This window comes from Anomaloglossus baeobatrachus, chromosome 5 (assembly GCF_048569485.1).
Source record: "Anomaloglossus baeobatrachus isolate aAnoBae1 chromosome 5, aAnoBae1.hap1, whole genome shotgun sequence".
Lineage (NCBI taxonomy): Eukaryota > Metazoa > Chordata > Amphibia > Anura > Aromobatidae > Anomaloglossus > Anomaloglossus baeobatrachus.
In genome coordinates, this window is record NC_134357.1 from 558177440 (window position 1) to 558192416 (window position 14977).

A 14977-nucleotide genomic window follows, 5' to 3' on the forward strand; every position below is an offset into this window, starting at 1 on the left:
CTATCTTCACTTTCACCAATAATAATCTCCCCATAGGGTCCTCTGAAACCTCCAGAACTTCATGACTAATATGCTTATTGATCAATATAGCTACCCCTCTTTGTTTTCTCGTAAATGACGCTTCTGCGCATACAGCATATTTTCTGCTGTGAAGAAATGGGTGATTGCCCTTCATCCAGTGTGTTTCCTGTAAGAAGACAATATGGCAATTTAAACGATGTAGATAATTTAAAACTTTTTTCCTCTTAATAGGAGAGTTTAACCCGTTAACATTCCAGGAGCACCAATACAGCGATTTAATCGTGGACACATTTGTGCTGTCTGTGTTAGTCATTTATCCTATTCCAGAAGGAGGAATTAATTGTAAAATTATAAACAACCTATTTGGGTTCCCTCGTCCATCCCAGCGAGTAAACGCGACAACCCATATGAGAGCTAAACTAAAGGTGCGCACGCAGAGCCCCCTAACCCCTTCCCATCTAAACAAAAACCTTAATCTAATGGCAATGTCACCTGCCTCTCTGGCAGTCCTGACACTGAAAAAAAAAAAAGGAAAAACAGAATGAACATCAGAACTGTAGCACAGTGACGTCTCCGATTTAAGTGTCTATGTTGAGTGCTGGCGAAGCTCCATTTTCCTGAAGAAGGTAATTTAAAGCCAACTTAGGATCTTCAAAAGTCCAATTCTTTCCCCCTGTAGTGAAGCGTAGAACAGCAGGATACAGTAGACTGAAGCGAATATTTTTTTCCGCCAATAGTTTGCATACTGGATTGAAGGCTTTGTGTCTTGTTGTCAAGGCTGCTGAGTAATCTTGGAACAAAAGCAGTTTAGAGTTATTGTAGGTAAGTGAGCGATTTTTTCTAAATGCTGTCAGCAATCTGATCTTGTCTTGGAAGTCCAGGACCTTAAAAATTACTTGTCTGGGTCTGACCTCTCCATCATTTCGAGGTGGGCCCACTCTGTGGGCCCTTTCAATAGCAATTGGCCCCGACTTTAGATCCAATTTCAAAGCTCCTGGTAGCCATTCTGAAGTGAGTTTCAGTAGATCAGCTTGCCGAACCGATTCAGGGACGCCCACCAACCTTAAATTATTGCGTCTGGACCTGTTCTCCAGATCATCTACCTTGTCCAGCAATACAGCAATGTCCTTATTCCTGCTCTCTAGCATGTCTGAAATTTCCTTTACAGAGTCCTCCATGTCAGAGACCCTCTGCTCCACATCTGTTAGCCTTGAACCCTGGGCATTAACTTGGGTGACTATAACGTCTAATGAAGACTGGAAGGCTGCCAGCCGCCCATTAATCACCGGCATCAAGAGATCCGTGATGGCCTTAGCAGTGGCCTGGGGTGGGTCTGTAGTTGCCTCAGGGGAAGCCCCTGGTGATGGGGGTGCATTTTGGTTTCGTCTTTGTGGTCTATTTCCTTTACTTGGTTGTGTGGCATTGCTCTTACCCACAAATTTATCCATAGTAAGAACTGTAAATATGGAGCTTCTTTAGAGACTGTAGTGACGTCACAATAACATAAGCTTAATTACATCTGTGTGGTAAACTTGGCTGTTTCACAATTATTTCCACGCTGTGTATGAGAGTGTATAGATGTTACTTGAAAAAGACCAGTCAGAAGGGCAGGAGGCAGGCCAGATGACTGATCCCACTTCTCTTTGTTTTTCACCCTCTACTATACTGTCAGTGCTGGTGAAGTGGTGGAGTAGGGGTTAATCAAGTTGAGCTGTGATGCACTTCAGGCTTATCTGCCTCTGTTTACTGTTGCAGATTACAGGCCTTGTGCAGCAGTCATGTAAGATGAGACCTGCAGGGATGTATCTGCCCCCTTCACAGCCCCCTGTTTATCTCCTGACCTGCTCTCACAGCCGAATGTCTCCAGGGGCTCTCAGCTCCCTCCTCACTCACAATATCTCAGTAGGTGGGCCTGTCCACGGAGCTCTGTGTGACAGGTAAACACAGCGTGCAGTCCTATTTGCTGAGCTTGCTGCTGCTCAGTGTTTCACTATTTCTTCTGTGGCAGGGAGGGGAGTGTGTGAGAGTTCACTGAAAACTATGGCTGCCGCTGGAAGCACTTCAGTCCCCTTCCCTGTCTCCTTCTGGATGTTAGAGCCCGATATTTAACCCATCTCTTACCAGGTCCCGGGTGCTTTCCATTTGCAGTGGCACAGCTGCAGGGGGAGCAGGGAGGACGGGCAGCGTTCCTCTGTGCAGCACAGCCCACAGCCTGCAGCCTGGTGCTTTGTGTCAGAGCACTCCTTTCTTTGTGGTGCAGCATACACCTTTCACCTCCGGAGTATCAGGAGAGCCGGGCCTGATGTGCGCCCCTTGTCCTGGCCTTATCCCTGCAGCCTTTAGATGTTAGGATGGGCCTGGATAACGTTTTTGGCCTAGGCTGCTGCAGGAGCTCATGATAAAAGCAGCTACCTCGTAGCTCCGCCTCCCGGAAGTCCTAGATGTTTTTTTTTAATACTTCTGATGCTGAATTTTATGGTGAGGATGGTTTTCTTCTGATGACTTTGATGAAGGCCATATTTATGCAGGTGTCACTGAGCAGTAGAACAATGTACACAATTCCAATTCTAGAGCCTGCTAAATATTCCTGAAGGTCTTTTGCAGTCAGACAGGAATTCTGATTTGCCTCTCTAGCAATCCTACGAGCAGCTCTCACAGAAATTGTGCTTGGTCTTCCAGACCTTATCTTGACCTCTACTGTCCTGGCAGCTGTCATTTTTTAATTATATTTTGAACTGAGGAAAGGGCAACTTGAATACGCTTTGCTTTCTTCTTTTAGCCTTCTCCTGCTTTATGGGCCTTCACCATATTCATTTTCAGAGTTCTAGGCAGCTGCTTAGAAGAAACCATGGCTGCTGGGGAAAGGGGGGGGGGGGGGGTTGGCACAGAAATAGAGTAGGCTGGGTTTTTATAAAGCTGTGAAATTCACATCACCTTTGATGATCGTGAACAAGCCATAACCTTAACAGGTTAATTAAGCTCTTAAACCGTGGTCAAAATTATCTAGTAATCCTGATGACCAATATAATTATTTGGAACTAATAAAAACTTAATGTGCATATATATTTCTAACTTTTTTTTAAGAACTCATACATTTTTAAACATATTACATTTAGAAGCTGGATCATCTTTTTTTCATCTATTACTAATAAAAACTGACATATGAGAACTTGAGAATGTTGTTGAAACCCCAGTTGCTAATGCTGTCACACGTGACAGACAGTCCTGTGGTGTCTAGCCATAGAAGGTCACAGCATTTGGCTGCGCAAACTGCTCTCTGACCTTCTATTATTTCTGCTTGGTTTTCATCCCTTTCCCTTTAAGATGCTGAAGAGTTCCCCAGACTTTTTGCTGCATATCATCAGCACTTCACTTGGTGTCTTTATATATCTTTACTTCCTATTACTTTGTGCTGGTGATAGCTCTTATACTCTTAACAAGTCTTCAGTGCAAGCAGTTGGCTTGCATACATCTGGAGAAACTTTGTGGTTGTTGTAGTTCCTCTCGGAGTCACCTGGAGATAGGTTTATCGTTCACTTTTCCCGTTTCTTGTCCCTGTCTTCATTAGTGCTTAGTGGGGTTGACTACCTAGGGCCCAGATCAGGGTCAGCCTAGGACCAGATATCCAGCTCAGCACATAGGTGCGGAACCCATCTAGGGTGGTGAGGGCCCAGCGGTAGACTTGGTCATGTGTCCCCATATCACCCTACTTCCCGTACCTAGTGTTACAAATGCAGATTTTGAGATTTTTGTAGATGGCTCTAGATATTACAATGAGAAATGTCCAGGTACGGGATATGGAAAAAGTGTTGATATAGGAGCCACTTCCTGCAGAGTGTCAAATGGCAAAAGGTTTGACAGCAAACATTTGCAGGGATTCCAGGTACGCTTTTAGAGTTGCACATGGCAATGAACCCATCTGGAGGAGCAGGGATTTGTGGGAGTCATCAAGTTAATGCCCTTCCTGACAATGAGGCAAAAGCTGTAATGTCTTTATACTCTTGCATCCTCCCTGGCCCAGGAGATATGGTATGATCAGACCCTGTCCCCGTACAGTCAGGCATGGCCATTACACAGTAAATAGCAGGTGCACCTTTGGAGGATTATCTCAACACATGCAATTGAGCAATTATTATTCCAAGATCTATTGATGGAAATCAACTTTAAAATTGAAGGGGTTTTCCCACAAAGTTAAGTCCAAGTGGGTGTTATGAGATAGTTTTTACTGGGGGAGTTTAGTTCTAGCTGTATGAGTTGTCCAATCACAAGCAGACAGCAACACTCAGGTGTAAGAAGAAATGCTCCCAACATAGGTTAGAGCATGGGGTGGGGGTGACTTCTCCATGTGCTCCTGTGTATTATGATTGGTGATGGTCCGTTGGATGTGCTGACAGGCTCGACACGAGTAAATGAGTATAATGGAAGTCAATAAGGGACTCCAGCATTTTGATGGAAGAGTTTTGGATGTCTTTTAAAAAATAAAAAAAAACCTGCCAAGCCTCTCTAGGAAATGCTCTGTTTATGTCTGGCTGTATGTAGGTGGAGAGTCGAATTGCCCAATCATTGACTTCCATAAAGGCTGCTTTACACGTTTCAATTTTGCATACGATCTTGTATGCGATGTGACCCGCCCCCAACGTTTGTGCGGCACGTTCAATTTGTTGCCCGTGTCGCACAAACAATTAAATCCCGTCACATGTACTTACCTTCCATACGACCTCGCTGTGGGCGGCGAACATCCACTTCCTGGAGTGGGAGGGCCGTTCGGCGTCACAGCGACGTCACACGGCAGCCGGCCAATAGAAGCGGAGGGGCGGAGATGAGCGGGACGTAAACATCCCGCCCACCTCCTTCCTTCCGCATTGCCGGCGGGAGCCGCGGGATGCAGGTAAACGGAGTTCATCTTTCCCGGGGTGTCACACACAGCGATGTGTGCTGCCTCGGGAACATTGAACAACCTGACGTTCAATGTTTAGAAATTGAGCGACGTGCATGCGATCAATGTTTTTGCGTATGATCGCAATCGCACGTAGGTTTCACACGCTACAATATCACTAACGATGCCGGATGTGCGTCACTTACGACGTGACCCCGCCGACACATCATTAGATTTATTATAGCGTGTAAAGCCCGCTTTATACTCGGGTACTCGAATTGAGCATCTCTGAGCATGCAACTGCTCATCACTAATCATAATACACACGCTAACTGTTGTACTTCATAATATATATCTCAGCTGCTATAGAACACCACAATGCACACCTCAAATGCTGTAAAGCCTCACAATACACCTCAGATACTATAGCAACCCCAATACAGGTCCTATGGAGCACAAACTGAACTTAGGAAGCCATTCTTCTTTAAACATTATTTTAAGGAAAAGGAAGGAAACATGTCATCTGTAGTTACAAATGGACAATAACGACTAAAGCCCGCTTTACACGCTGCAATATATCTTACAATGTGTCGGCGGGGTCACGTCGTGACGCACATCCGGCATCGTAAGGTACATTGCAGTGTGTGACAGGTACGTGCGATTGCGATTGGACGGTAAAACGTTCATCACATACACATCGTACCTTTCTCTAGAATTGCACGTCAGATTGTTCATCGTACCCGGGGTAGCACACATCGCAGTGTGTGACACCCCGGGAACAATGAACAGATCTTACCTGCGTCCAGCGGCTCCCGGCCAGCAATGCGGAAGGAAGGAGGTGGGAGGGATGTTTACGTCCCGCTCAGCTTCGCCCCTCCGCATCTATTGGCTGGCTGCCGCGTGACGTCGATGTGACGCCTAACGTCCCTCCCACTCCAGGAAGTGGACGTTCGCCACCCAAATCGAGGTCGTATGGAAGGTAAGTACGTGTGACGGGGGTTAATAGTTTGTGCGGCACGTACAACAAATTGAACGTGCCACACATACGATGGGGGCGTTGCAAATCGCATACGATATCGTATGCGAAATTGCAACGTGTAAAGCAGACTTTAGACACATTAGCTCTCTGAAAGATAATAATGATCAACTATTACATGACTCCTCTTCCATGTTTGAGATATTTGTGGTCTTGCCAAGGCCTGGGAAAGATGCTACTTTCCCAGACTCAGAGATCCATCTATCTTTTGACAGCTGATGTCAAGATATTGGTAAAAGTAATGGCCAATAGGCTGAATGCAGCTAACATTAAGCTTTCAGATCCAATAAATTAAGGGCCGAGATATAGGGGTTGGACAAAAAAATGGAAACACCTAACGTTTTTGCATCATAATCTTTGAACACGTTATAAACATGCAACCCGTGACATATGTTAATGGTTTGTAGTTGATTATTTGTGTTATGTGATATGTATGTAAATTAACTGTTTGTTTTGCAGAATTGTAAGAACATTGATGAGAACCTGATACCAAGGGCAGACCTCTCGCATTTTCAAAGAGGCCAAATTGTTGGTGCTCGTATGGCAGGCGCTAGTGTAACAGAAAGTGCCCGAATGCTTGGCATGTCAAGAGGTACTGTCTCCAAAGTAATGACTGTGTTTGAAAGAGAAGGAAAAACGTCTGCAGCTAAGCACATGTCCGGCCGAAAGTCAAAGTTGAAAGAGAGAGACCGTTGGACTCTAAAGGCCCTGTCACACACACAGATAAATCTTTGGCAGATCTGTGGTTGCAGTGAAATCATGGACATATTGTTCCATTTGTACACAGCCACAAACCTGGCACTGATTGTCCCCAATTTCACTGCAACCACAGATCTGCCGCAGATTTATCTGTGTATGACAGGGTCTTTAACAATAAAACTACTGACTTTTTTTTTGACTACTTCAATACATAGGACAAAGTAGTCAAAATGACTACCTCAGTTCTAGTGTTAAGCGAATTGTGAGAGAGCATTGCAAGACCACGGCTCCAAAAATCATTGCTGAGCTCAATGAACACCTACAAAACCCAGTTTCCACGAAATCTGTTCATCGGGAGCGGCACAAATCTGAATTCCATGGAAGAGCTGCAATTAGAAAACCGCTGCTCTCCAGGACAAATGTGTCCAAGCGTTTAGAGTGGTGTAGAAACCTCCAGAATTGGTCCCTCGAGCAGTGGAAACGTGATATTCTCAGATGACTCATCGTTTACCCTATTTCCAACCTCCGGCCGAGTGTACGTTTGGAGAGAGCCGAAAAAAGCATTCCATCCAGACTGCCTTCTCCCAACCGTAAAACATGGCGGAGGTTCTGTGATGATCTGGGGTGCTATTTCATGGAGATCCGCCAGACCAATGATATCCCTTCATGGAAGAATTAACAGCCGAGATTATTTAGGCATCTTGGGCGACCAAGTGCATCCCATGGTTCAAGCACTGTTCCGGAGGGGAACGCCATCTTTCAGGATGATAATGCACCAATTCATACAGCTAGAATCGTTAAAGCATGGCACGAGGAACATTCTAATGAAGTTAAGCATCTCCTCTGGCCCCCACAATCCCCAGACCTCAACATTATTGAGCATTTATGGTCGATTTTAGAGATTCAAGTTAGACGTCGATTTCCACCACTATCGTCGCTCAAAAAACTGGAGGCTGTTTTAACTGCAGAATGGGCTAAAATTTCTTTGTAAATAATTCACACCTTATATGAATCCATACCTCAGTGAATTCAGGCTGTAATCGCCGCAAAAGGTCGACCTACACCATATTAAACTAACTTTTGTTGATGTTTCCAGGTGTTTCCATTATTTTGTCCAACCCCTGTAAATAAACCATACTCGGCTGATTTAGTTGGAGACTCCCAAGGTTTTATATAAGGGCATGGAGAAAAACTGACACTGGACACAAGTGGTAAAACTGCGGTAGAACGTTTATTGATGTTTGCACATAAATTGATAACATTTAGATGGATTCAGACGACCCTCAGACAAAACATGATTAACTTAAAGTTATTATTAGAGGACTGTATCAGTCAGAATTTCATGACGCTTAAAAGACATAGCAAATTTAACTTTATTAAAAAAGTTGTTTTTTTTCTTTTTTAATAGGTCATCCGACAGTTGAACAGTTTGTGGATCGTGGAGGAATGATTGACACATTAATAGTTGGATGTTTTAACCCCTTCCCGACCCTTGACGCACCATATGCGTCATGAAAGTTTGTGCCTTCCCGATCTTTGACGCACCGTATGCGTCATGGTGGGTTTCAGTTCCTGCAGCGCTGGTGACTGCGTTCACTGAAATGTCACCAGCGCTACAGGTACATGAGGACTCGTAGTTGAGCCCAGGAAGGGTGGCTTTGCCCCCCCGTGGCTACGATCACTGATTGGCTGTTGAAAGTGTCACTTTCACATTCAATCAGAACGATTGTAATATTTCACCAATGAAACTTGGCGAAATATTACAATCCAGCCATGGCTGATGATGCAATATCATCGGCCATTGGCTGGAGCAGAATTACCCCCCCCCCCGGTCTGATTAGAGCTAGCGTTCCTGTGACGCTATCCCTCCAGTCAGATGTGGAGGGGCGGTGTGACCAGTGGGTGCCCCTCCACTTCAACTTCATCCTGGCCGTGGAAGGTGAAGACTGAGGTCCCCTGCTGCCGTCACCATCGTGATCACCGCGCTGCCAGGATCTGCTGCCACCGCTCACCGCGCTGCCAGGTAAGAAATGCTCCCTTCTGCTGTCCACTCCCCCTGCCATCCAATTCCACCCCCGCACTCCCACCCCGATCTTCGCTCCCCCCGTCGTCCGATTCCACCCCCTCACCCCGACCTCTGCCCCCCTCCTGTTTGCCAAACACTGACACATACACACGCACACTATAATAAAGTTTAGTGGATTTTTTACACATGGACACAGCACATCTCGCTCGTCCCAGTCACAAAGGGTGTACTCAGCTGAGGAGGGAGAGGACCCCACTTTTCCTCCTCCAGTGACACAGACTCGACGTCGCAGGACAAGAAATCGTCCGGAGGCCGGGAGGAGAAGAGTCGGCAGCCATGGACGAAGACCCACAGTAAAGTGTGAGTAACCCTCAACCTAGCACTAGTGCACTAAACCACACACACCAAACTGACGTACATTACACCACACTAACCTGAAATACGCTACATTAGGTTGGTATGTGGTGTGGTATAGTGTATGTTAGGTTGGCGTGTGCGTGTGTGTGTGGTGTATACTACACCACACATATCAACCTGACACACACCAACTTGACGTACACTAGCTTATATCACACTGCACACCAATCTGACTTAATGTATGTTAGGTTGGTGTGTGGTGTATACTACACCACACATACCAACCTGACATACACTATGTCAGGTTGGTGTGTGGGGTGTAGTGTACGTCAGGTTGATGTGTGTGTGGCAAACGCCACACACACCAACCTGAGGTATACTACACTACACACCAACCTGACATACACTACATATTCTCCATACGCCAGATGGTGTCCGTAAATAATTGGAGCTAATTTTCCATTCAAATTGTTAGCAAGACACCATGTCGAGTATGTAGAGCCCCTGCGTGCCTAAACATTGGTGCTCCCCCACAAGTGACCCCATTTTGGAAACTAGACCTCCCTAGGAACTTATCTAGATGCATAGTGAGTACTTTGAAGTACTTTGTGCTTCACAAATTGATATGTAAAAATGAAAAAGTAATTTTTTTTTCACAAATTTTCTTTTAGCCTCACTTTTTTTTCATTTTCACATGGGCAACAGGATAAAATGGATCCTAAAATGTGTTGGGCAATTTCTCCTGAATACACAGATACCTCATATGTGGTCATGAACCACTGTTTGGGTGCATGGTAGGGCTCGGAAGGGAAGGAGCGCCATTTGACTTTTTGAATGGAAAATTAGCTCCAAAAGTCAAATGACACTCTTTGCCTTCCGAGCCCTGCTGTGCACTTAAACACTTGATTTCCACCACATATGAGGTATCGGTGTACTTAGGAGAAATTGCATAATGAATTTTATGGTGTAATTTTTCCTGATACCTTTCTGAAAAAAAAAAAAGCTACCTGGTTGAAGGAACAATTTTGTGGTAAAAAAAAAAAATATATATATATTTCCCCGGCTCAACGTTATAAACTTCTGTAAAGCCCCCAGGGGTTCAAAGGGCTCACTAAACATTAAAACAATTACATGAGGGGTCTAGTTTCCAAAATGGGGTCACTTGTGGGGGAGCTCCATTGTTTAGGTACCTCAGGGGGTCTCCAAACGCAACATGGCATCCGCTAACTATTCCAGACAATTTTGCGTTTGAAAAGTCCAATGGCACTCCTAGCCTTCCGAGCCCTGCCGTGCACCCAAACAAGTAATTTCCACCACATATGAGGTATCGGTGTACTCAGGAGAAATTGCACAATACATTTTATGGTGTATTTTTTTCTGATACCCTTGTGAAAATGCTAAATTTTATGGCTAAAGTAACATTGTGTAAAAAAGGAAATTTTCATTTTTTCCTTCCACATTGCTTTGATTCTTGTGACGCACCTAAAGGGTTAATAAACTTCTTGGATATCGTTTTGAGCAGTGTGAGGGGTGCAGTTTTTAGAATAGGGTCACTTTTGGGTATTTCCTGTCACCTAGGCCTCTCAAAGTCACATCAAATGTGTTGTGGTCCCTAAAATTTTGTAAATTTTGTTGGAAAAATGAGAAATTTCTGATGAACTTTGACCCCCTTCTAACTTCTTAACAAAAAAAAAATTGTTTTGAAAATTGCACTGGTGTAAAGTAGACATGTGGGAAATGTTATTTATCAACTATTTTGTGTGACATATCTCTCATATTTATGGGCATAAAATTTCAAATTTTGAAAATTGCACAATTTTCAAACTTTTCGCCAAATTTCCGAAATTTTCAAAAATGAACACAAAAATATCGGCCTAAATTTACCACTTTCATGAAGTACAATATGTCATGAACAAACTGTCAGAATCGCTAGGATCCATTGAAGTGTTCCAGAGTTATAACCTCATAAAGGGACACTGGTCAGAATTGCGCAAAATTGCAAGGCCGATAAGGTCAAGATAGGCTGGGGGCTGAAGGGATTAAAACAACCACAAATGTAACAGAATATATCATAAGAATTCCAGAGCATGCAAAAAGAGAAACTTTTTCCATAATTAAAATAATTAAAAGAGGAAGATAGGCAACTTTAAATTTCCTTGTCTAGATCATGGCTTCACGTTGAGTTTAGAAACTTGTGAACCAGCAGCTTTGGATTAAATGGGCGACTCATCAAGTTCTATGTCTTGCCACTAAGTGTCAGATTATGTTGGGGGACACCAAACTTATGTTATGTTTTCAAGTGCAAATTTTGGGAGAGCCAATTTTAAATACTTATTCATTTATTTCAATTGTCCAAGTTTTCTTAAACCCAATATTATGAGTATTGGAGTAAACAGAAGGAAATCAATTCCCAATGGTCTTATAGGTCTTTACTTTGTCTCTGTTACATGTCTTGTTGTACAGTTTGTCTCTATGTGAGTTTTTCTTTGCATTCAAACTATGATTTTCAAGTAGAACTTTCCTCACCTCCCAGGTATGATCATGGATTTTCCCCTGTGTGACTTCTACAATGGACAACTAAATCTGATTTCCGCTTAAAACATTTGCCACAGTCTGCACATGAAAATGGCTTCTCCCCTGTGTGAATTCTTTGGTGCTTAACAAGACTTGAATTCTCTGCAAAACATTTCCCGCATTCTGAACATAAAAATGGCTTCTCACCTGTGTGAGTTCTCTGATGTGTAACCAGATGTGATTTATTGTTAAAATGTTTCCCACACTCTGAACATTGATATGGCTTCTCACCTGTGTGAACTCTCCTATGTGCCATAAGATCTGATTCAGCTTTAAACCATTTCCCACATTCTGAACATGAAAATGGTTTTTCTATGTGAGTTCTGTGGTGTTTACTTAAACTTGAATTATTTGCAAAATATTTTCCACATTCTATACATGAAAACAGCTTCTCCCCTGTGTGAGTTCTATGATGGGCAAGTAAAAGTGTTTTCCGATTAAAACATTTCCCACAATCTGAACATGAAAAGGGCTTCTCCCCAGTGTGAATTATCTGGTGTTTAACAAGACTTGATTTCTGCGCAAAACATTTTTTACACTCTGAACACGAAAATGGCTTCTCACCTGTGTGAGTTCTCTGATGTTCAACAAAATGTGATTTCTGGTAAAAACATTTCCCACATTGTGAACATGAAAAGAGCTTCTCCCCAGTGTGAATTCTCTGGTGGCTAAGAAGACTTGATAAATTTACAAAATATTTTCCACATTCTGAACAAGAAAAGGGCTTCTCCCCTGTATGAGTTCTCTGGTGTTTAGCAAAATATGTTTTACCTGTATATCTTTTCCCACAATCTGAACATATAAAAGGCTTCCTTTTTGTGTGTAATTGTTGGTGCTTAACAAGATTTGATTTATAAGCAAAACATTTCCCACATTCTGAACATGCACATGGCTTCTCTCCTGTGTGAAGTTGCTGATGTTTAACAAGGCTAGAGTTATGTACAAAACATTTCCCGCAATCAGAACATAAAAATGGTTTCTCCCCGGTGTGAATTTTCTGATGTGTAACAAAAGTTTGTTTCTTTGCAAAACATTTCCCACATTCTGGACATGAAAATGGCTTCAACCCTGTGTGAGTTCTATGATGGGCAAGTAAAAGTGTTTTCCGATTAAAACATTTCCCACATTCTGGACATGAAAATGGCTTCAACCCTGTGTGAATTATCTGGTGTTTAACAAGACTAGAAATCTCTGCAAAACATTTTCCGCATTCTGAACATGGAAATGGCTTCTCCCCTGTGTGAGTTCGCTGATGTGAAATGAGCTTTGATTTTTCTGTAAACCATTTCCTACATTCTGTACATGAAAACAGCTTCTCCCCTGTGTGAGTTCTATGATGGACAAGTAAGCATGATTTCCGTTTAAAACATTTCCCACATTCGGAACATGAAAATGGCTTCTCCCTAGTGTGAATTTTCTTGTGTTTAACAACACTTGAACGCTCTGCAAAACATTTTCCACATTCTGGACACGAAAATGGCTTCTCACCTGTGTGAGTTCTCTGATGTATAACAAGATGAAATTTCCGATAAAAACTTTTCCCACATTCTGAACATGAAAAGAGCTTCTCCCCTGAGTGAATTATCTGGTGCCTAACAAGACTTGATATATTTACGAAATATTTTCCACATTCTGAACAAGAAAAGGGCTTTTCCCCTGTGTGAGTTCTCTGGTGTCTAACAAAATGTGATTTATTGCTAAAAATTTTCCCACATTCTGAACATGTGTATGGCTTCTCACCTGTGTGAACTCTCCTATGTGCCACAAAACCTGATTTAGCTTTAAAGCATTTCCCACATTCTGAACATGAAAATGGTTTCTCCTCTGTGTGAGTTCTGTGGTGTTGAATTAAACTTGAATTATTTGCAAAACATTTTCCACATTTTGAACATGAAAATGGCCTCTCCCCTGTGTGAGTTCTATGATGGACAAGTAGAACTGTTTTCTGATTAAAACATTTCCCACATTCTGAACACGAAAAGGGCTTCTCCCCAGTGTGAATTCTCTGGTGTTTAACAAGACTTGATTTCTCCGCAAAACATTTTCCACATTCTGAACAAGAAAATGGCTTCTCACCTGTGTGAGTTCGCTGATGTGCAATAAAATGTGATTTCTGGTAAAAACATTTCCCACATTGTGAACATGAAAAGAGCTTCTTCCCTATATGAAGTCTCTGGTGGTTATGAAGATTTGATAAAGTTACAAAATATTTTCCACATTCTGAACATAAATATGGCTTCTCCCCTGTGTGAACTCTCTCAGGGCTAACGAGCTTTGATTTTTTGTTAGAATTTGGCCCAAGCTCTGAAGAAAATGTTTTCTTCTCTGTGTGAATTTTTTGATGTTTAGCAAAAGAATCTTTGAGGGAAAAACGTTTGCCACATTCTGCACTTGAAAATGGCATCTTTGCCTTAAGATCAGTTTTCTTTTTAACATCTCTTTTGTACCTTTTATTTTTCTTAATAGTCTGTGAAGTATCAAAAGATGATAGATCTTTGTTGTGAAGGGATGATGGTATATCTGTAATAATGGCATACATTTCAGGTATATCATGTTTGATATCTAGGTCTTCTGATTTAAAATATGAAGATGTCAGTTGTCCCTCTGATCTTGTACAGTCACCTGCCAAGAATAAAGATTACTTTGTAATCAAATTATATTTTTATAACATTTCTAAAATATTCATAGAAATTACAAGTTATGTAGAGAAATTCCAAAGACATACAATTAGGGACTCTAGATTGTGAGCCCCAATGGCGACAGTGTTGCCAATGTATGTAAAGCGCTGTGGAATTAATAGCGCTATATAAATGGAAATTATTATTATTAAGTTCAATTATTTGCTACAACAAAAATAGTACACAATTTAAGTCAACAAAAAATGTTATGGACGTCAACATATAACCAAACCTTTACGAAAGTCCCAAAAAACCAAGACCTTAGTTACGTTTGTCAATTGAAAAAGACTAAAATTACTTACTGGTAAAGGCATTTTCCATGGGCCATGACAGCACCACACGAGAGAGCGATCCACCCCACAAGGACAGGAAACCTACTTAATAAAAAGTACCTCTCCCACACATTAATTGGGTTACATAGCATGAGACGATCCCCCACAAAGTTACATCTGCACACACCATCACCAGAAAAAGCAAAAAAAAAAAAGAAAAAAGAAAAACCAAAAAAAAAGAGTGCCCTGAAACACACACCACATTACAGTTAGTGCAGAACAAAAGCTATGAAAAAGGTCAGGAATATAAGGGTGCTGTCATGAACTCTGGAAAATCCTATTACCGGTAAGTAATTTGGTTTTTCCCTTCTTCCATAACATCACCGCACGAGAGATTTAGAGCAAATCCCTCATGGAGGGACCACTGCTTGCAGAATC

The 14977-nt window shown here is 42.4% G+C and overlaps 1 protein-coding gene across 1 annotated transcript in view; it reads right to left on the reverse strand.

Annotated features, from left to right (window-relative positions):
• The window catches only part of LOC142312344 (uncharacterized), a 122728-nt gene that overhangs the window by 93689 nt on the left and 14062 nt on the right, over positions 1–14977 (reverse strand). The window contains exon 4 of the mRNA XM_075351281.1: positions 11643–14211. Within this exon, the coding sequence (XP_075207396.1) occupies positions 11643–14211 (2569 nt within the window). The remainder of the gene's footprint in view (positions 1–11642; positions 14212–14977) is intronic.